Source organism: Rosa rugosa, chromosome 1 (assembly GCF_958449725.1).
Source record: "Rosa rugosa chromosome 1, drRosRugo1.1, whole genome shotgun sequence".
NCBI classification, from domain to species: Eukaryota; Viridiplantae; Streptophyta; class Magnoliopsida; order Rosales; family Rosaceae; genus Rosa; species Rosa rugosa.
In genome coordinates, this window is record NC_084820.1 from 18,787,517 (window position 1) to 18,810,675 (window position 23,159).

Sequence of the window (23,159 nt, forward strand, 5' to 3'; positions counted from 1 at the left end):
TGGTTCTGGTTGTTGATTCGCCAGTGGCTATGGTTGGAGTGGGATGCTGCATATCTGATTGGGTGCGCTATGTTGGTGGTGGTGCGCTGGAGGTGGTTGTCCGACAACGGTGTAGGTGTTTTGTAGTGGTGACGACATCAATATGGGCTGGGCCAATGGGTTGTTCCCTCCTCACTCTTTTGGTTAGACTGTGGACCTGGACTCAGATTTTCAAAAATTGATAGCTGAATTTATAAGCTATTGATTTTCCTTATTCACACTTAAGATTGTCAATTGTAGCAAGGGTAAACAAGGGTCTTTCCCGCAGAGGACTAAGGTTATAACTACTCAAAACAATGTCACAAAAGTGACCACTGTTCCTAGCGAACAGCAGTCGAAAACCTAATTAAAAACCTAATCTAAACTACTCAGAAAATTACGAAAATTTACAGAGATACACTAGACACACAGGGCGTCTTGCACACAAAATTTGGTATTATTCGGATATCGTTTACTATATAAAATAATTATAAAAATATAGAGGACAGAAAGTAACGAAAACAGATTTTAAGATGGTTTGAAAACAATATGATAAAGATAGTTAGGGAAGATGCATCCACCCCGGACAATCACACACAAGATAATTTGTTCAATCCTAATTCAATTAATCTAGATGAAGATGCTCAGGTTGGCTCGGTACGCTTGAACACAACCTATTACCCTTTCTTACTTCGTACGCTAGGCAGGAAGTGCTCTACACCTAGACTATTCCCAAGCAATGCAACCTAAAGGTACGCTTATTAGATTAAACATGCAGAGATCATTAAGGTCTAAAGAGTTTGAGACATCACTAGGCATCGCAATAAACTTAGCGCCTTGCTAAACCTAGGACTTAGTTTACTTGATAGTGAAAACTAACAACTGCTTCTCTAGAAGGTTTGAGGAGTCCAACTATTGACACAGGCATCAAACAATCAAAGCGGTAGAACCCTAACATGCATACTAAGCGTGCACTCAAAGCATACAAGCAAAAATTCATCAATGGAAAAGCAGTAAACAAAAGTCTCATCTTGAATTAAAAGAAAATAAAATCAAAAGTCAAATCATCTTGTAGTTCATGTCTAGGGGCTTCAAGCAACCCCCTAACTAATAAAAACTAATTAAACATGGAAGAAATAAAACAAACTAAAGAAGGGGGAGGAAGAGAGAGAGCGAGAGCTGCTGCAGACTCATCTCCTTTTATATGGTTAGAGGTTGCCTCCATCTTTCTTGTTGTGTAGGAAATCCAAAACTTAAAAGAATTAGGGTTAGCGTGCTTAGGTGGAGTTTTCCTATTGGCTCTTGAACTTGATGACTCATTCCAACCATTCAAATCATGCCATTTGTCTATATTGAGCTGATATATGAAGCACAAACTCGTCCTCGGGCTTTTCGGTGTGATTTGGGCTTCGAAACATAAATTCCCGTCCAACCTCAGATTCACGCGCAGCCTGACCTTCTTGTACTAAATCGGTCATAACTTCCTCTAGAAAAATGATATTGACGAACCGTAAAAAGATCTGGAAACTAGACATCCGGGGCTTTCTATAAATATAAAGATCATCATCTGGATCGTTCTGAGCTGGTCTCAGTGCTCTGTCGAAGTTAACTGATCTGCACAGGCAGATTTCCCGATTTTGCCTTTCAATCCCTCTTTTACTTCTTTTCTCCTTCTTTGCTCCAAAATACCTATAAAACAAATAAACAACGTAAATAACGAGAAAATACACTAAACTAACAAAGAAAGTATAGAGATTAACGCTATTAATATCGCATAATTATGCTCCTATCAAATACCCCCACACTTAAGCTTTGCTAGTCCCTAGCAAACAAAGAACTAACTAGAACAAAAGACACGGACCTAATGTCTTCCAAACATCTCAGAGAACTTATAATGCCCACAAGTATGGTCAACAAAATTCACACACTCACATGTCAGAATTCATAACCTCACTTAAAAGCTAATTTATTTTGATAACGATAGTGCTAAAGTTATAATACATGGGCAATCAAACTAGTGCAACAAAGGAGAACCAACTTATTCATGTGTCAAACAAGCGTCAACTCAATTTCTCACAAAGATGCTCTCAATTTCTTTTCACTCATGATTTTCTGACTTGATGTATTAGCATATATTTCACTCAAGTTATATGTGAGAGGAATGATGTAATAAGACAAACAAATAGCTCACATATGATAACAAGAAAGAAAGGCTTTTTCTGATTTTTTTTTTTTTTTACATATGATCCCATGATTGGAATGCCAAAACTCGGACGAAAGGCCAGTGACACCATATGCTCACCCCTCCACACAAGTCTCCACAAATCGAATGCACAACTTCAAAGATCAACAAGGTCTTTATTCAGGGTTGTAATGGGGCCAAGGGTTAAGGTTAGAAGAAAGAAAGGATAGGAAATTCAAAGATCCTAAAGAACCTAGTGGAGCACTAGAAGAACATAAGAGATAAAAGAATCTTGAAACTCTTCAAGGTAATCAATCTTCGAACATGAAGCAAGAATTTTTTTTTCCAAGGCCAGATGTCATCTTTTTGGGCCTTTGCTTCATTATAACCTCAACAGATACAACATGAATGTATCAAATCCAAGGAAGTATTTTGCTTTTCGATTCTTTTGATTTTTCTTTTCAAGCATTCTTTCTCTTTCTTTTTCTTTTTCGGCTATCACATATTTTTTTCTCTGTTTTTTTTTTCAACAGCCATAAACACATACTTTTTTTTTCCTTGGATCGATGTACAATGAACTCCCCCACGCTTGCTTACAAAAGTACCTTGAACATAAGTACATCTCTCAAAATATTTGCTCCACTACTTCCTTAGGATAGGGTAAGGATATATCTATACTAAGCTTAGGGTTAAGGAATTCATGGGTGATGAAACAAAAAGGCTTAATGTAGGCTCAAGGGGGTTAACTAGGGGATTGCACATCTTGTGTGCATAAAAGGGACACAGGTTAATTTGGCTATGGTGGTAATCCTAGTGCCTTTATCCCTTCCCATCCATCATGCAATTCAACCATACGCTTCAAGAGGCTTTGGGGCAAGTTCTAGCATTTGTCCTTATAAAATATGCAAGTCGAATCCGAGTCTCAACCAAGATGAATAAAAGATGAGATCATGCAAAATCCTCGTCAAGAAAATAAGATGATTCTATACTAAGCACTCAGAAAAGAAATAGCACATAAACAGGCTCAAAAGCTCACAAGGGTTTAAATCAAGTTTAACCTGTCATAGCATGCATCCATCAATTCTCAAGTGTTACATTAATCCAACCATCAATGTATAAAAATCAAGCACAATAATCATCAAAATCTATTAACAATTATTTGAAATCAAGAATCTAACACATGCCTGCAATCCTTTTGTGACCAAAATATAAATCCGAAAGTTCATGCTCATCATAGAGTTGGAAGACTCCTAAGACTCAAAGAAAAATAAAACCTAAAACTAGACTCTTTTTTTATTTTATTTTTTATTTTTTTTATTTTTTATTTTTTTAAACAAAGAATGACTCAAAAACAAATTGACAAATTTGTATTTCCCTCCCCCACACTGAAACTAGACATTGTCCTCAATGTATGGCAATATAACGCACAATGCACCAGGTAAGCATAGAGAAAGAAAATCCAAAAGAGGGCAAGTAGGAAGATAAGAAAGGTTATAGAAAAGCTCCCCCTTGTAGACCTCCAGCTGCTCACGACCTTTGGAGAAGACCAAAGTTAGACACCATCTGCAAGGCACAAGGCCTTGACTTCCACAATGGAAGCTCCGTGCTATATGGACTCCAAAAGGTCGCAAATTTGCGCAGGTCCCTGTTTTGCTGGACTGACCTTTCGGTACTCAAAGTGGAACTGGGAACGCAGCAGAACTCCGAATCCAGTTCTGTAAAATCGTACAGAAACTAGACTCAGAGAGCTTTCGATGAATATATGGCACGTCTCCTGGTTCCATCGGAACTAAAAACGGCAGCCGTTCAAAGTGAACTGATCCGCGAGGCAGAAAAACTGTTTTGCTCAAAAGTGATTTTCCTCAAACTTTCCTCAACTATATGACCTGCACACAAATCAAAAGCATAAAAACGAACAAATATGAAGCAAAGATTGAGAAGAAAAGGAATAAAGAGAGCGTCTCTTATGATTAGAAGTTTTGAATGCCGCAATCTTCTTCCTCCATTAATTGGGTTGCCTCCCAAGAAGCGCTTGGTTTAACGTCTTCAGCCTGACATAGCAACTCTTCATCAAGAGTAATCAGGAGGTTTAGGTCTTGGTTCCACCAAATGCTTTACTCTCTTTAGCGACGTTTCATGGTCTCTTGACAGCAACTTGGGTATCTTAGGAGCAATGGAAAGATATGATTTGATGCTCTTCTTTTTCTTTCTCTTCTTCCATTGTCTCCTTCTCTTCTTAAATCCACCAAGCATGGATAGAAGGATCTCCTCATTAGATTTCAGATGCTCATAGATCACCATCTCCACATGATCGACAAAGGCAAGAGCGCTGTGGAGAGAAGGAACATGCGTAGAGATTGAATGTGGCAAGGAATAATCAGGTGGTCTACCAGGTGCTAGAAGTAGAGGCCTAAATGTAGGAGCTTTGATGGTCTCCTTCTCTAAGCAATCACCTATGTCATCCTTGTAATTTTCTTGAACCTCATGATGTATTGTGATTGCTTCCGGCATGTGGAACACATTGTCATTAAACTCAATTTGAAGTTCCTCATTGAAAGAATCCTCATCATCATCACTATAGGCACAGGCTTCAAGCTCAATTGTATACCGTACTGCATAATCCTCACAAGTCGTGGCCTTGAGTTTCTCTTCATGGGGCTCATCCAAATCCAAGCTTTCATCCTCATCAAATATTAATTCAAGTGGTGCATCATGAGGTTGAAGCAAGGTTGTAGCTGTAGGGGGCTCCCATAGAGTTGTCATAGGTGTAGGAGGGTGCTCTTGCGGTACCATGGTCTCTAAAATCTCATCAACTGCCGGCCAATCATCATCCTCATTCGTGGAAACTTCTTGACTTGGTTCTTGCTCCTTTGGCTCTTGATTCAAGCATGCCAAAATTGTCTCCACATGTTGCCCAATGTTCTCAACAGATTCGTTAATATTCTGCCTACAAGTTTTCATGTCTTGGATACAAGAATCCACAATCTGGGAAAAGGAAGAAACATTCTGCGAAAAGGAAGAAACATTTTTAGTCATAGAAGTAACTAAATCTTCAAGAGAGTCACCTTGAGGTGTTGGCGATTGATAACATGGTATGATAATGAAGAAGCTTCAAAATCATTAAAGGATCCTTGTTGGATATTTGAGTAGCCATTCCACTCAAAGTATGGAGGATAATTCCATGCCGGATTATATGGAGGCGCATATTGATCATTCCAATGCCCTTGGTTCGCTTGATATCCTCCAAACATGCTACTTTGATCAAAGCAACTTTGATATTGCATGTTTGGACATGTCTCCGTTGAATGCCCAACCAGGGAGCATATGGAACATGCTTCATAATCTCGATGCCACATCTGAAACAAAGAAAATAAAAAAATAAAAAAATAAAAAAATAAAAATTAGTAAGATACAAAAACAATCAAAAACAGAAAACAAAAACACAAGTAATTAAAACACAAAAGTCCCCGGCGACACGGCGCCAAAAATTGATAGCTGAATTTATAAGCTATTGATTTTCCTTATTCACACTTAAGATTGTCAATTGTAGCAAGGGTAAACAAGGGTCTTTCCCGCAGAGGACTAAGGTTATAACTACTCAAAACAATGTCACAAAAGTGACCACTGTTCCTAGCGAACAGCAGTCGAAAACCTAATTAAAAACCTAATCTAAACTACTCAGAAAATTACGAAAATTTACAGAGATACACTAGACACACAGGGCGTCTTGCACACAAAATTTGGTATTATTCGGATATCGTTTACTATATAAAATAATTATAAAAATATAGAGGACAGAAAGTAACGAAAACAGATTTTAAGATGGTTTGAAAACAATATGATAAAGATAGTTAGGGAAGATGCATCCACCCCGGACAATCACACACAAGATAATTTGTTCAATCCTAATTCAATTAATCTAGATGAAGATGCTCAGGTTGGCTCGGTACGCTTGAACACAACCTATTACCCTTTCTTACTTCGTACGCTAGGCAGGAAGTGCTCTACACCTAGACTATTCCCAAGCAATGCAACCTAAAGGTACGCTTATTAGATTAAACATGCAGAGATCATTAAGGTCTAAAGAGTTTGAGACATCACTAGGCATCGCAATAAACTTAGCGCCTTGCTAAACCTAGGACTTAGTTTACTTGATAGTGAAAACTAACAACTGCTTCTCTAGAAGGTTTGAGGAGTCCAACTATTGACACAGGCATCAAACAATCAAAGCGGTAGAACCCTAACATGCATACTAAGCGTGCACTCAAAGCATACAAGCAAAAATTCATCAATGGAAAAGCAGTAAACAAAAGTCTCATCTTGAATTAAAAGAAAATAAAATCAAAAGTCAAATCATCTTGTAGTTCATGTCTAGGGGCTTCAAGCAACCCCCTAACTAATAAAAACTAATTAAACATGGAAGAAATAAAACAAACTAAAGAAGGGGGAGGAAGAGAGAGAGCGAGAGCTGCTGCAGACTCATCTCCTTTTATATGGTTAGAGGTTGCCTCCATCTTTCTTGTTGTGTAGGAAATCCAAAACTTAAAAGAATTAGGGTTAGCGTGCTTAGGTGGAGTTTTCCTATTGGCTCTTGAACTTGATGACTCATTCCAACCATTCAAATCATGCCATTTGTCTATATTGAGCTGATATATGAAGCACAAACTCGTCCTCGGGCTTTTCGGTGTGATTTGGGCTTCGAAACATAAATTCCCGTCCAACCTCAGATTCACGCGCAGCCTGACCTTCTTGTACTAAATCGGTCATAACTTCCTCTAGAAAAATGATATTGACGAACCGTAAAAAGATCTGGAAACTAGACATCCGGGGCTTTCTATAAATATAAAGATCATCATCTGGATCGTTCTGATCTGGTCTCAGTGCTCTGTCGAAGTTAACTGATCTGCACAGGCAGATTTCCCGATTTTGCCTTTCAATCCCTCTTTTACTTCTTTTCTCCTTCTTTGCTCCAAAATACCTATAAAACAAATAAACAACGTAAATAACGAGAAAATACACTAAACTAACAAAGAAATTATAGAGATTAACGCTATTAATATCGCATAATTATGCTCCTATCAGGCCCAAATTGGGCTGTTAGTTATTTTACTGTTTTTTATGTATTTTGGTTTTTACTTTTAGTAGATTGTGGCTTTATGCCGGCAATAAGTCCCTACCCTATTGTGGTAGGGCGACGTGGGCTTTGTCCCGGACTGCGCACTTTGTGTGCCTTGTCTGCTCTGGTTAGGCGGTGAGTTCCTTGCATTGTGAAATGGTCGCAACCTCCCAATGGCAGGATGAAACTAAGTGCTACTGGATTGTTTTTCCGGTGGCAACATAGTGGGAAAGCTGATAGTATTAGTAAATTATGGCTCCGCGTGAGCATTATCTTTCTGGTGTGTCGCCACAATTGTAAAGCGAATAGAGTAGCCAGCAGTGCACTCTTCGCTAGTTGGCGCTTGTTAGAATACATATGTTTAGTTGAGATACCGGTTATTATCTCAGGATTTTCTCTTGATGCTTATTGTATATCGGGGTTCAGGCATAATGTCCCCCCCCATGTATTCTGTGGTTTCATTAATGATCAAGGCTTGAGGGCAGCCGTATTGGTCCTATTTCAAAAAAAAAAAAAAAAACTCCCAATATTGTCAAAAGCCACTCTCAATGTTTTAGCAAGCTACGCATCTGTTCATGTACTAGTGTCAGCTTTCAGATTTGCACCAGACATGTTGCCTTGTTGTGGAGCCCCTACTCACCACACCGACCACCCTTGATAGGCCTCGTCTTGCCACCTTCTGCAATAGACTTCATCCGAACAAATTTTGACCTGGCAGATGGCCTTCTAATCAATGGAGACTTCACAATAGAAGCTTAAGAGAATAAACAAAAGCTACTGGAATCATATTGGAAAAAAACTAGCAGAACAGAATAAAGTCACTATGATAGTTATACAAAGCTACTAAGTGCATTCAACAACGAAGAAATAATGGAAGAACAAAGATATGATAAAGATTAGTATTATAATGAGGAATGAAGACAGCAACACCTATCTCTATCAATCAGATAGCTTTTAGTTTTGATATGAATGAAAACACAGTGTAACTGATAAGTAATGCACAATAGCTTTGTTTGCTAATGATAGTAGCTTGTGGAAAGCATGACAGCAGCATTTCAAAACTGTAGCAGTAGATATTTTGTAGTATATCAATTATCCAGAAGAAAAAAAAAACAGATAAACCAACAAATAATGCATAATAGGTTCGTCTTATAGTAATAGTAGCTTATCAGAACTATTCCAGTAACATTTTTAGAGAGGATCAGTATCTTTTTCTGCAGGATATCAAAACGAAAAGGGTTATTATCACAAATGATACATGAACTTTTCCTCTATTTTATCGATGGTACCTGAACTTCAATTTTGATCACAACCAGTACCTGAACTTTTCGATTTCATTTTAAATGGTACCTAAGGCCACCTTCGGTCACTATTCCGGCCAAAAAACCCAAATCTAAAAAAATAAAAAACAAAAAAAACAAGTTCAAGGCAAGTCTATTACCAAAAAATCATCACTATATATGATCGCAACCCTTGAAATCATTAAAAATCATCACTATGATCGCCTCCCATGCCGTTTTTAGTTGGAATAGTGACCGGAGGTGGCTCTAGGTACCATTTAAATTGAAATAGAAAAGTTCGGGTACTGGTTGTGATCAAAATTGAAGTTCAGGTACCATCAATAAACTTGAGGTATAGTTCAGGTACCATTTGTGATAATAACCCAAACAAAAATCACAAAATAACTCTATGACCAAAGCAGCAGAACCAAAATGAAAATCACAAACCAAACACAGGGGAATGAGTCGCAATTTAAACATAATCAATTGGCTTTATGATGATCCATATCAACTTTACAACACATCCAATTGCACTTTTAATGAAATGAATCCAATCTAAATTCTATATTAGTTCCAAAGCTCATGTTTTGAATTGAAACAAAATTAATTTCAAACAAAATAAAAAAAGAGAAACGCATCAAAGACGAAGCAGTCAAGGTCGGGGCCTTGAAGACGAAAACGCTGCGGTGATGGTTTCGGCCGATCATGTAACGCGTCGATGCAATTGATTGGAAAATCGATCGACGGCGACGTGAGAGGGACCTCGAGATGCTTCAATTAGACAAGTGGTCGTCGTGCTTGGAACGCCGAGATCTCTCGCCGTTCAGGTCATAGCTAGGGTTGATGAAGGCCGTAGTCATCTTGACCGCCGTTGTCGGAAGCTAGAGAAACAAAAGTGACGAATGGTTCATCAGAGGACGAAGAGGAAGAAAGAGCGCTTCCCTGGGAGAGTCGCAGAGAGAGAGAGAGAGAGAAGATGGAGAAATTAAGTAAACTGAGATATCATCGATTGGTTTTCTTAGGTAGAAGGGCAAAATCGTCAGAGAACAAATTATTTTGAAGATGCAAGTGGCCTTATATGTACAAGAAAAATAAGGTGTCCTTATGGCTAATTAAAGTTTCAAAATGACACTTATGAGTAATTTTCTATAAAAAATAACTCAATTGGGTATTAAGAGAAAAAATATGTAATTTGTTGGGTAAGTGGGCAATCTTATAAGGTTTGGGTAAATGGCGTTAATGTAGCTCAAATTTAGATAAATGAACATATTCCCTTCTGTTGTAGAGAATTGTAATTGTGTGTATATTATTGATAATAGGAGCCCTTTATATAGGGAGTTACAAGGTACACAAAAGGTAATAGAATCCGAATACAATTGAATACCTAGAACCTTTTCCATTACAACTCTAAACCCTAGTTTGTAGAGGCACACATAATGTCGACATCCTTCAACACTCCCCCTTGTGCCGCTCAAACTTGGTGATGACGCTTTGATCGTTGCCTCACTAAAAACCTTGCCAGGTAACAAAAACCCTGTGGGACAAAAATAACCCTGATCGAAGGACAAAAAGAGCACAACACGTCATTCACTCTTCGAGATCAAACATGTAGACATCATAACTCCCCTTGATGTCAATATCTCCCCCTAATTGCAACAATCATTGGAGTTCAGAGAACTTTCTTAATCCGATGCTCTTCACATGTTTCTCGAAAGTGGATTTAGGTAACAATTTAGTAAATAAGTCCGCTACATTATCCTCTGATAGGATTTGGTTCACTTCAATATTTAGAAGTGCATGTTGTTGCTGATTGTAAAAGAACTTAGGCGATATATGCTTGGTGTTGTCGCCCTTGATGAAACCTAATTTCATTTGCTCAATACAAGCTGCATTATCTTCATAAATGCATGTAGGTTCATCTGTGGTAGACTTCAAACCACAAGTTCCTCGAATGTGTCTAACTACAGACCTTAGCCATATGCATTCTCGCACGACTTCATGTAGAGCGATAATCTCTGCATGATTTGAGGAAGTAGCAACAAGGGTCTACATGAAGACATAACCCTTTTGGGAGCGACCTTTGTGAGGGTCAGAGAGATACCCTACATCAGCAAAACCCATCAAAACATCATCATCGTTTTGATGTAAGGGAGGAGGATGGGTGGCCGGTGGCTTTGCCGATCACGGCGTCTTGGACGGTGCCACTTGGGCTAATGAAATTCGTTCTCATTCTTCCATCATTCTTTTCTCTCTGCAGGGATAGAACAAGCCCATATCTATCGTACATTTTAAGTAACGAAGTACATTTTAAGTAACGAAAGATTGTCTTTATACCAGTCCAATGACGTTGAATTGGAGCAGGGCTACATCTAGCCAACAAGTTCATAACAAATGAGGTGTTCGGTCTTGTATTGTGTTAAGTACAATAATGCGCCTATTGCACTTAGGTAAGACACTTCTGCCAATTAACACGTCTTCGTCATCATCCCTAGGACGAAACGTATCCCTCTTAGGGTCAAGACTACGGACGACCATGGGAGTGCATCTTTGACTTTATCAAAATGCAAAGCATTTATTGACATGGTATACAAGTTCTAAATCTAGACAAAACCGTGTTCTCCCAAGGTCCTTCATCTCAAACTCGGATTTCAGGTGTTCAGCGGTTTCCTTTAACTCTCAAGGGTTCCAATTATGTTTATCAACATAAACCGTGACAATTGCAAATCCAGAACTTGTCATGAAAACGAAGGGGCATAGTTCATCATATCCCTTCCCAATCAAGTAGTCACTTTAGTGAGCGTTTCACCCTCATTGCAAACGCGCTTCGTGGTCAAGAGCCACTTGATTTGGGTAAATGAAGTCCACAAGAACCTTCATTATATTCCGTATCTAGATCCCCATAGAGATACGTAGTGACCACATTCGTAAGCTGCATGTTCAGTTATTTGGAAACTACCAAACTGACAAGGTAGTGGAGTGCAATGACATCCATTACGAGAAGACATCCATTACGAGAGAATATGTCTTCTCGTAGTCGATTCCAGGGCGTTGTGAGAAACCTTGCGCCTTAAGGCGAGATTATCATCTCTTTTTCTCATCACGCTATCTAACGAAGACCTATTAATGTCAACAGGTTTTATGTTAGGAGGTGTTGGCATCTCAGCCCCGAAATCCTTCCTCTTCGTTAGTGAATCCAATTCAACCTGAATCACATCCTTCCATTTAGGCCAATTTTCTCTACGTTGGCATTCTTCAACGGAGTAAGGTTCGATGTCATTGGTCTCAATAATTCCACGTCCTCATGTACACTAGTGTAGTTCGTAGAGATCTCTATATTCTCAGGAATTGGTTCTAACATTGAGGCATCCCCCAATGACGTCTCTTGGACATAACCACAATCCATAATATTCTCATGAGACGGATTTTGAGTATCAATGATCAATGGATCAAGTTGTACGTGCCAAACTCGCTCTCTTCCTAGGGTGAGAATCCATCGAACCTATGGGTCTCCTACGCTCTCTAGCGGAACCCATGGCCTATGACGCCATTATGCCACCTTATGGCGTCACCATACCACCATCCATGGTCGTGGTGCCGTACCCATCTCCTTCGGTGGCACCATATCCTCCTGTGGGGACATCAATCCTTGTAGACATGTTTGCAGCAGGTATATGTGATCTCGTCACTTTTAGGGGATAAAGATGAGACATAGTGGGGACAGACCACGACAATTCCTGTCGTTTCTGTTGAACGTTGACGTTCTAATCTCTCCCTAATGACGGGAAGACTGTCTCATCAAAGTGACAATCCGCAAATCCAGCAAAAAAAGAGATCGCCTGTCAAGGGTTCTACATAGCGGACTTATAGTTGGAGACTCATGTCCAACACAAATATATATATGCATTCGTTGCAATGACTCATGTTGATGCGCTGTGGCGGCGCAATTAGCACATGAACCGCACACTCAAATATGCATAAGTACGAGATATTAGACTCGAACTCAGTCACTAGCTGTAACGCAAATAAAAGTTGAGTGGCTGCTATGAGTCGTAAACGAATTAGCATAGCTGCATGCGATATTGCATAACCCAAGCGAAAATATTGGTGCGCATTACCAAAATCCGGGCTACCATCGTAGTCTTTTAATTGTGGCTTTTCCTTGAGACCAATTGGGTGTGTACATGAGAATATGATACTTGATATGAATACCCAATGATATGCAATAGTCATCGAAAATTTGCGATGTAAACTCTGTAGCATTATCAAGTCAAATTGAGTGAATGGGATGATCTGGGTAGTGAGCCCGTAGCCATATGTTCTGGGCTAGGAGTTCATCATAAGCAGCATTACGAGTGGATGATAGTGTGACACGTGACCAGCGTGTCCGCACATTAACCAACACCATAAAACATCTAAGCAGTCTGCAAGTTGGTTGAATCGATCCACGTACATAATCCCCTTGGATTCTTTGTAAGAATGAAATTATTCCTTTAGTGTCCTTTGCATAGGATGGTCGTGATCCTTAAAAAACAGGCTTGACAGAACGAAAGATTGGCCTTATAATCAACCAATGAAGGTTTTGGTTGAGCTAGAATGTCACAATTGACTTTGAGAAGTAGAGAGAGGAGCCAAGTCTCCATACATGGCGTTAATGCCATGTATTGGCCGCAGGAGGTAGGAGGTGCTGGCCATGTGAGGCCAGTCTTGCACAATCATGGCGCCATGAGGCGCATGTGCAGCTCCTCAAACCAATTCTTGGTTCTTACTTCTTTTCGTTCTGAAAAATGGATGTTCGTGTGAAGTCTTTAATACATGGATCATCATGTCACGACCTGGGTGTCCCAAATGGTCATGCCAAAGCCTATATGTGTCAGAATCCCATAAACCATCTATCATGACATGGTTGGATTCAATGACTTGAATAGTGGTTGCATACAACCCACTAGAGCGACACATAAGTTTCTCTAATACTAGTTTATGTCCGTAGTCATTAGAGGTGATGCAAAGGAACTCTTGTCCATTCTCACAATGTGTTTCCACATGAAAACCATTGGCACTTATATCTTTCAAATAAAGTTCGAATTAAGGTATGTCCAAGACATTAAGTAAAAGAATCGACACTTTATTAATAGCCAATGATTACATCAAAGTTTCTTAACCAAAGTCTAATCCAAAAATAAAGTCAAACTTAGGCAGATTGTAGTTACTCAATCCGTTCGGTGACTCCAATCAAATATGACTAGGAAAGTAGGATAATATGTCGGTGGAGCGAGGCTCTCTTAAGTACCACTAATCTCAATTACTTTCCTAGACATCATACTTAATTAGGTGAGCCAAGAGAGAAAGAGTTAAAACAAAATGTCATTTATTGATTTAAGGCATAACTGCCATTACATAATTCTTGGAAATTGATTTCTTGGTAGCATAGCTCGGAAATCTTATTATTATTAGTTTTCGTGAAAGTTTAGCTCCGAAGCTAATTTGTTCTTGTTTCACCCTTTTTCAGGATGTCAAACTCGAACATACTTGATTTTGTTCCATTGGATTATGCAGGCAAAAGATACCTATTGTGGGCTCAGGACGTTGAGCTCTATCTTATTTTCTGTCATCTATTGCACACAATCCAAGGGCTTTGTTCTGAAGGAACTGCTCCAGACCCTCAAACTGAGATTGACAATTCCAGGGCACTTGCCCTAATGATGCGTCATATGGATAGAGACCTCTAGTTTGAGTTCATGAATGAGGATAGCGCCATAAAGCTTTGGCAAGCGCTTTGTGAACGTTATGGCAATGTTCGTGACTCCATCCTTCCGAATTTAGAAGCAGAATGGAATGATCTTCGCTTCTCTGACTTTGATACAGTCATACAATTTTATTCGGAAGCTCTCCGCATCACAGGAATGATGCGCTTCTATAGCAAGACGATAACATAAGAACAATTGATTGAGAAAACCTTCAATACCTTCCCTGTCTATGCTATGAGGTCCTGTGATTTATTTCGGACTCATATAAATGCAAGACGGATCACAAGCTTTCAAAAAGCTTATTGAAGCTATGGAAATTGCTGAAAGGCAAGACAACGAGCTTGTGAGAAGAGAAATTGATAGGCTTCGAGATAGCTATCCAGAGCATCGTCCCATGGCTAGAGAAAGTCGCCATAGACGTCATGATCCATATGATTAAAATGCTCATGAAGGTAGTCGCAAAAGGCGACAATCACGCCACCGTAGGAGCCGTGATTTTGAGGGACTAAGAGTTGGAAACCATAGAGCCAACGTTGGCCATGGTCATAATCTTCCAACGCCTCAGGTCCGAGGGACCATGCACATTGCGCCAATGCGCCTCAATCAAGGGAGAATCCTCTTCATGGTATCTATTTCTGATATGGAACGTCTGATCAATGGGCCTGAGTTTGCAATGTACCTAAGAAGGTAGCTGCCTCACAGTGATCAAGACATCGAGTTCAAGAAGACTTTAAATCTGGCGATGAAGACAAAATGCCGCAGATTTTTATTTAGAGTAGTCTTTTATTTCCAAGAATTATGTAATGGCAGTTATGCCTTAAATCAATAAATGACATTTTGTTTTAACTCTTTCTCACTTGGCTCACCTAATTAAGTATGATGTCTACATGTTCGATCTCGAAGAGTGAAGGAAGTGTTGTGCTCTTTTTGTCATTCGACCAGGGTTATTTTTGTCCCACAGGGTTTTTGTTACCTGGCAAGGTTTTTAGTGAGGCAACGATCAAAGCGTTATCACCAAGTTTGAGCGGCACAAGGGGGAGTGTTGAAGGATGTCGACATTATGTGTGCCTCTACAAACTAGGGTTTAGAGTTGTAATAGGAAAATGTTCTAGGTATTCAATTGTATTTGGATTCTATTACCTTTTGTGTACTTTGTAACTCCCTATATAAATGGCTCCTATTATCAATAATATACACACAATTCCAAATCTCCACAACACGTTATCAGCACGAACTTACTTGATAAATGAATACTCAAAACCATGTTCATATATTTCAAAATCCTGCAGCAAATAAATGAATTTAAAAGACAAGAAAGCAGGAACTTTAATCTTTAAAAACTTACTTGATGATTTATGAGCCCTTTATATAGGGAGTTACAAGGTACACAAAAGGTAATAAAATCCGAATACAATTAAATACCTAGAACCTTTTCCTATTACAACTCTAAACCCTAGTTTGTAGAGGCACACATAATGTCGACATCCTTCAACACCTTCATTTAATATAATGTTTACACTACTCAATTCCCAGCAACAATTTCGAACACAAAGATAAAATAGTTGAATACCAAAACTAAGACCTGGCAGTACTAAATGCAATTTGGTCAACAATACTATGTGCCTGCAAATTGTAATTTGAAACTAGATGTTTTTCTCAATATGAATCAACAAATTAGAGATGAAATATAGAGATAACTTACTTGGGTAATTCCAAGCCTGGTTATTCGGCCGATCTGAGCTGCCCACTCCTACAAGCATTTGTGTTAAAATATTAACATACAGTAAAGTTAGTTTAAGATGCAATGCTGTTCTCAAAACCAAGACTAACAACCAATCTCATCAAGAATCCACAGATATACACAAAACTCAAATCTTCAACATCATATCCCCAATACAGAAACATACACATACCTGATTGGGCTACTGAAGATGATAAGATTGAGGAGGTAGCTGATTGCGAGATTGAGGGTGATAATTAATGGTGTGGAAAATAAGGAGGAGGCGGTGGCGGAGGATAACAGCCCGACAGGGTGGTAGATGGTGGGGAATATTCAATAGGGAATTGATTTCGGTGTGAAAATTCAAGATAAGAGTGATCGAGTTGGTCAAATCCCGGCTAAATTCTGCTGTTGACGGTGAAAATGAGTTTGGAAGAATGGACAGATAATGGTTATACTGACGGTGAGGAGAATGGTGATGAATACTCCCAGGAGAACTCCAAAATAGATTCAGGATTAGGTCGACATTCCTGTTTTCTAAACATCCCTCGTGCTTGGCCTGCAGCCGCAATAAAAGGAGTTTTATTGCAGCTCACTTTTTTGGGACAAACACCGCGTGCACATCATGCGTTGTTAATCCCCAGTTGGACGTACACCTGAGGCTAGCAGACACTTTGTTCAAACAAATATGCAACACAAAACAGGACATTCAAAACAAGAAACATGAATCAAAGCATCCAGTTTAAACCATTTAAAATTGTCTAGATTCAATTTAACAACTAATTAAAGGCTGCCTCTTGGGAAAGAATGTTGAGCTTTAAATTATAACAAACTCATTCTCCCTTCCAAATAAATTCAAGACAATACATTTGTTATTGAAATTGCTCTTTTGTAACCATATACATAATATGAACAAGCAATGCCTTGATTTCCACAAAAGTAAAATAGGATAAGATAAGATAAGATAAGACCAAACAACCATATATACTTGATACACTAGCATTACGCAAACATACATGCAATAGCATATAAGATAAAACCACACCAATTGGAATATTGGTAGGATAGTTATGGTAGCAGCTTCCCACTTCCCAACCCGGTACCAGACGGTCCCCTTATAGAGCTGCTACCACAACAATCCTACCAATTTTACAGTTGGGAAGTGGGGAGCTGTTACCATAACTATCCTACCAATATTACAGTTGGGAAGTGTACAAATACATCTTTGTCAAAGCATAAATGTAGTATGGATAGCTTTGTCAAGATAGGTGGATATAGAGCTGCTACAGGGCTGCACTTTGTCAAGATTTGTGTGCTGCAGCTTAGGTAACATCTTTTTGGAAAGAAATCTTGCATAAAGGAGTGGTCCTGAATTAAATACTTTGTTTGGTACCTAATCTTGCTTTGTAAGCAATCTTGAATAAAATCATACTTTTTTGGTAGACGATAATCTCCGAACATATCATGATGATTTCCTCTATCTTCTTCATATTTTTTCTCATTCTCTCCTCTTCCTATGCGGCTGTCCAAGATTTCTGTGTTGCAGACTATACAACTCCTCCAAGCCCTACAGGATACTCTTGCAAAAACCCCTCAGATGTTAATGTAGGCAATTTCTGTGTTGTAGACTATACAGCTCCTCCAAGCCCTGCAGGATACTCTTGCAAAAACCCCTCAGATGTTAAGGTAGACGATTTTGTGTACTCTGGCCTAGGAGTTCCTGGTAACAGCTCAAATATAAACAAATTTGGACTCAAAACTGCATTTGTTGCTCAATTTCCTGGTCTGAATGGCCTTGGTATTTCGCTGGCTCGTGGGGATTTGGAGGTTGGTGGAGTTTCTCCGATGCACTCTCACCGCGGAGCTTCAGAGACCATACTTATTGCGGAAGGCAAAGTTATATCTGGGTTCATCGCCTCGGATAACAAAGCTTATGTAAAAACACTGAAGACAGGTGATATTATGGTTTTACCTCAAGGTTTGCTTCACTTCCAAGTAAACGCAGGTGATACTCCAGCCCTTATATTTGCTAGCTTCAATAGTGACAACCCAGGTGTGCAGGTTTTGGAGACTGCACTGTTTCAAAATGATTTACGTACTGAATTGATAGCACAAACTACTCTCCTTGACACTGCTGAGATTAAGAAACTTAAGGGTCTTCTTGGTGGTACTAATTGATGTATAGTAAAGCCAACAGCATGGATAATATATTGTAACCACATAATGTTACTGCTTTATTCTGTATTTTTATTATATTCTTACTGCTTCATTTAGTTGCATCTTATGTATAATGATGGAATAAAATGATTAGTCCATCTAGCTAATAATTTGATAGAACTTCTTTATGTTTGTTTAGCAAATCTTTCTCTGCTAACAGAAAGTAAATGGCAAAAGGAAACTAAACTAGAGGCTTGATGATGAGTAACAAAGCAGCTAGCTTCTTAGTCATCAGTCTCCATATTAACAACTCTTTGTTTACATGTGATTTGTTAGAGTTTTCAGAGAGAGAGAGAGAGAGTCTCTAATATTAGCTTAAGAAGAAATAAAAAAACTGAGAAAATAACAAACTGCACAACTAATTTCTAGAATTGTGATACGTGTTGCTCTAGCTGATGAGAAAAACTTGATCATGAAGAAACGTCGACTTCTTGTCTGCTGACTTTCTTTGATTCTTAACATACATATAATGAAATTAACTTATTAAAAACAAAAATATGAATACATAACGTCTTCTATTGGTATACCCAAAATATCATTTGACTTATATTATTGCACATGTATGAGGTTTAGATTCCAAAATAAAGATGTATAAAGGAGTATAATAGCAATATGCCAATATAGTACTGCCCTCCAACTGATAACACTGGCCAAATTGATATGTGTAGAAATTTTGAGTCGTCAAATGCGCGTATCCAACAAAGCAACTCATCTTGTTGCTTTCGTTGGTTCGTAGCGGGAAGTGTCCTCCTGATTGGCTTTTTCAACCACCTTCCCCCTTACTTGAAATTTTACTGTTTAATGGTTTACGAGGTCCTCCTTTTGTTTAGGAGTGGATCTGGCCTGTTCAGTTGTTTTGCTTGGGTTCTTATTCCCCTTGCTTTCTGTTTATGGTTCTTATTGGGCAAAAAAATGCGTGTATCCAACAATGTACACAAGAAAAGGTAAGAAAAATTAATTAGAAACTTACATAAGATAGGACAAAATACTGTTTACTCCATATATTTCAGTCCCTGACGTTTCAATTTCACCTAAGGGCATCTCCCACCGTAAGCCATAATCCTATTTATGGCCTACAACATGCTCCCACCGTAAGCTATATCCCAAATGGCAAGAAAAAAATTTGGCCTTCTCAAATTTGTTAGGCCAAATTTGGGCTCAGATTTGGTAAGCCAAATGGTGAGCCCTGGTGACTTTTTTTTTTGTTTCATTAATAACATGAATTTTACATTTAAGAAAAATCATTTTTCCTATATACATGGGTTATTTTTTTTTGTTGAAAGGATACATGGGTTATTTATAATGTTACTAAATATTAAAATTACATCATTGTAAATATCTTGTTGAGATCTTCAATATGAGCCCAATATTTGATATGTTTAGAATTTTTAAAATAAATGTGTAACTATTAATTTCTATGATATACTTATTTTCATTTAACTAAATCGATTAGTTTTATTGATAGCTGTTTTTTTTGTCATTATCAAATTAAATTATAGCAGTTAGATGTGATGATATTTGATTTTGGCCTACAGAATTTGGCCTACGGTGACAGCACTGTTTTTTGTTGGTAGGCTAAAAAAGCATATTAGAGGGAATATTCTGTTTTTGGTAGGCTAAAACCATTTGGCTTTTAGCCTACCATGGGAGATGCTCTAACAACTCCCTGAACTCTCCAATTTCACCCAATTGGTCATTGCCGTCAATTTTCCGTCAAAAATTCCGTCATCTTGCTGATGTGGCAGTTTTTTCACAGTAAAATGATTATTTTACCCTCACCGACCAGAATTTTTTTTTTTTTTTGAACTCTCTTTTCTCTATGTTTTTTATTTGTTCTCTCTCTTTTTTTTTTTTTTTAACTCTCTTTTATCTCCTTTCTTTTAACTCTCTTTTCTCTTTTTTTTTTTAACTTTCTTTTCTCTATTTTTTTCACTCTCTTTTCTCTCCTTTTTTTTAACTCTCTTTTCTCTCTTTTTTTTTAATTTGTTCTCTTTGTTTGGTTTCCTACTCTCTCTTTTTTTTTTAAACTCTTTTTTTTTTTTTTTTTTTTTAACTCTCTTTTCTCTTTTTTTTTATTTGTTCTCTCTCTCTCTCTGTTTTTTTTTAACTCTCTTTTCTCTCCTTTTTCTTAACATTCTGGCGTCCAAGCGTGGCCAGAAACTGGAGCTGCGATCAGAGAGGGGGAAGAGAAGGCCGAAGAGCAGAGAGGAGGAAGAGGAAGAAGTCAAGAAGAGGTAAAAAGATAAGAGAAAGAAATATATAAAAAGAGAGAGAGAGAGAACAAAAAAAAAAAGAGAAAAGGGAGTTTAAAAAAAAACAGAGAGAAAAAAGAGTAGGAAACAAAAAAAGAGAACAAATAAAAAAAATAGAGAAAAGAGAGTTAAAAAAAAAGAAAAAAGAGTTTAAAAAAAAAGAGAAAAGAGAGTTAAAAAAAAGAGAACAAATTAAAAAAATAGAAAAAAAAGAGAACAAATATAAAAAAAAAAGAGAAAAGAGAGTAAAAAAAAAAGAACAAAAAAAAAAAAGATTATTTTTTTGGTCGGTGAGGGTAAAATAGTCATTTTATTGTGAAAAAACTGCCACATCAGCAAGATGACATAATTTTTGACGGAAAGTTGACCGCAAGGACCAATTGGGTGAAATTGGAGAGTTCAGGGAGTTTTTAGGTGAAATTGAAACGTCAGAGACTGAAACGTTGAGACCCTATAAGTATAGGGAGTAAACAGTATTTTGTCCTATAAGATATTTAGAAGATGCTACAGTTAGTCTAGCCAGATATCTATTTCTGACCTCTGGTTACAATTGTTTTGCAAGTCATTTGGCAACTGATTCTATTGATGGAGTCAAACTTCATGGGGCTAACCAAGCCAAATTGTGTTCTAGTTTTTGTTTACAAACAAGTTTCAATATCTCATGAGCATGCCTTGTAATAGCATATGAAGTGTAAGTTTTAACTGTAGCAGTAGTTGAGCTCAGTAAGAAACTTGACTCTATTAATAATGTTCCTTTCATTATAACTTGGTCAATCGAAGTCCAATGTTTTGAGTCTATCCAAGTGAGGTTGCAAATCTAAGAAAGGAAAGACATAGCTGAAGAGTTAAGATACCTGAGAATACATATTGTTTGATGGATTCTCGTAGTTAGTTCTACAACAGGATCCGTGAAAGTATTATTAGATCATCAGATAAAATATTAGACAAGGATAGTGAAATCTATGAAATCAAAACTATGCAAGTGATATTAAGATCAAGGGTAAATACTGCTTTACTCCCTATACTTATAGGGTTTCATCGTTTCAGTCCCTGACCTTCGAATTTCACCTAAAAAGTCCCTGAACTCCCAATTTCCTCCCAATTGGTCCCTGCCGTCAAGTATCCGTAAAAAACTCCGTTATCTTCCCCTAAAAAGTCTATTATACCCACATTTACTTAAAAATATATATATATATTTCTCTTCCTCCCTTTTTTTTTTTTTTTTTTTTTCTTTTTACCTTTTCTTCTTCCGGCTCTCTCGCCTCCTTCTGTTCATCTCCTCATCAAGATGGTTCCAATCCACAAACCTTCAAGAAGTGAAATGAAAAAAAGAAATAAAAGAGAGAGAGAAAATAATATATTTTTTTTAAAGTAAGTGAGGACATAATAGACATTTTCGGCCACTTTAACAGAAAATTTTGACGGCAGGGACCAATTAGGAGGAAATTGAGAGTTCAGGGACTTTTTAGGTGAAATTCAAATGTCAGGGACTGAAACGATGAAACCCTATAAGTATAGGGAGTAAACAGTATTTAATCCAAAGATCAACATACACCCAACTACGTCAGTTATAGAGAAATGAAGATTTTGGAAAAGTTCTCAGCTGCGGATGAAGAAGCTCCTCCTCTCGATTCTCGTGCGAGTACCTGGCTTTCGTTTTCACCATTGCCCCCTTCAACTCTTACAAATCCATTTTCATCCGCTTCAGTCTCTCCGGTTTTTTATATATATTCTCAGCATCCAAACAGTTCAAGTAGATCAAACTATCAAAGTAGTGAAAGTGCTATAGTTAATAACAATGCAAGCCAGCCTCTTGCCTCAATTTCAAAGTATCAGTATTTGGCTTCCAATAATAGTTCAAATCTGTTCATCACAAGGGGTCAAGGGAACATACGAGTTGTGAAAAGAAAAGGCTTTGCCTTCGAGGAGATGATGATGACATCAGTCTGAACAGTAGACAAGCTCACTGGCCTTCTTGATGAAGCCAGATAGGCCTTTGAGAAGAAACTAGGAGATGATTGCCTCATGAATTATCTTTATTTTAGTGTTTTGACAATTCATATTCCTCATTCTTAAACGAACTACAAATGATGCCTATAGTGCTGGAAACTTGCATCTTCTAGAAAAGGAAAAATCTATTAAAACTCTTCCGAGATTCTCATGCTCATGACTCATGAGAGTCAGAACATAGGAATTGAGTTCTTGATCATACCTAGATAACAATGACAAACAAGGTTTGCGAAAAAGACTCAAATAAAGATGATTGAGGGAGTAGATGATCACCAAGTTTCGTTCTAGCAAAATTTGTACACTGTTGAGACTGCCTAGATTATTATGTCTTGAAAGAAAAGACTCTTTCTTCTGGTCATCCCTGCCTTGCATTCACTTCGTAACACACAGGCTTGGCCATTTTGGGAAGCCAGATGCTCAGACCACACAAAATGAGGCTGAACAAGAGCCTGTTCTGCATAGTCTTAAAATAGTACTCAGATTTGCTTGAAAAGTTGAAATTGAGGAAAACAGCTAGGGGAGGAACTCAAGCAGACAAGAGTGGAGAACTCGCAGCCTAACCTTAAGTGAAGCAATTGTGTTAAAGACAATCAATCTTCTCCATTGAATAGCTTATCTAC

General features: G+C 38.0%; 1 protein-coding gene across 1 annotated transcript; it reads left to right on the forward strand.

Moving 5' to 3' along the window:
* The first annotated feature begins 17,319 nt into the window (after nucleotides 1-17,319).
* Nucleotides 17,320-18,409, forward strand: LOC133722420 (auxin-binding protein ABP19a-like). Its single transcript, XM_062149320.1, has one exon. The coding sequence runs from the start codon at nucleotides 17,525-17,527 to the stop codon at nucleotides 18,236-18,238; it is 714 nt and encodes a 237-aa protein (XP_062005304.1). The 5' UTR covers nucleotides 17,320-17,524; the 3' UTR covers nucleotides 18,239-18,409.
* Nucleotides 18,410-23,159: the final 4,750 nt, after the last annotated feature.

Excerpts from the sequence above, each read along its gene's own strand:
- LOC133722420 (XM_062149320.1), top strand. The coding sequence starts at position 17,525 with ATGATGATTTCCTCTATCTTCTTCATATTTTTTCTCATTCTCTCCTCT.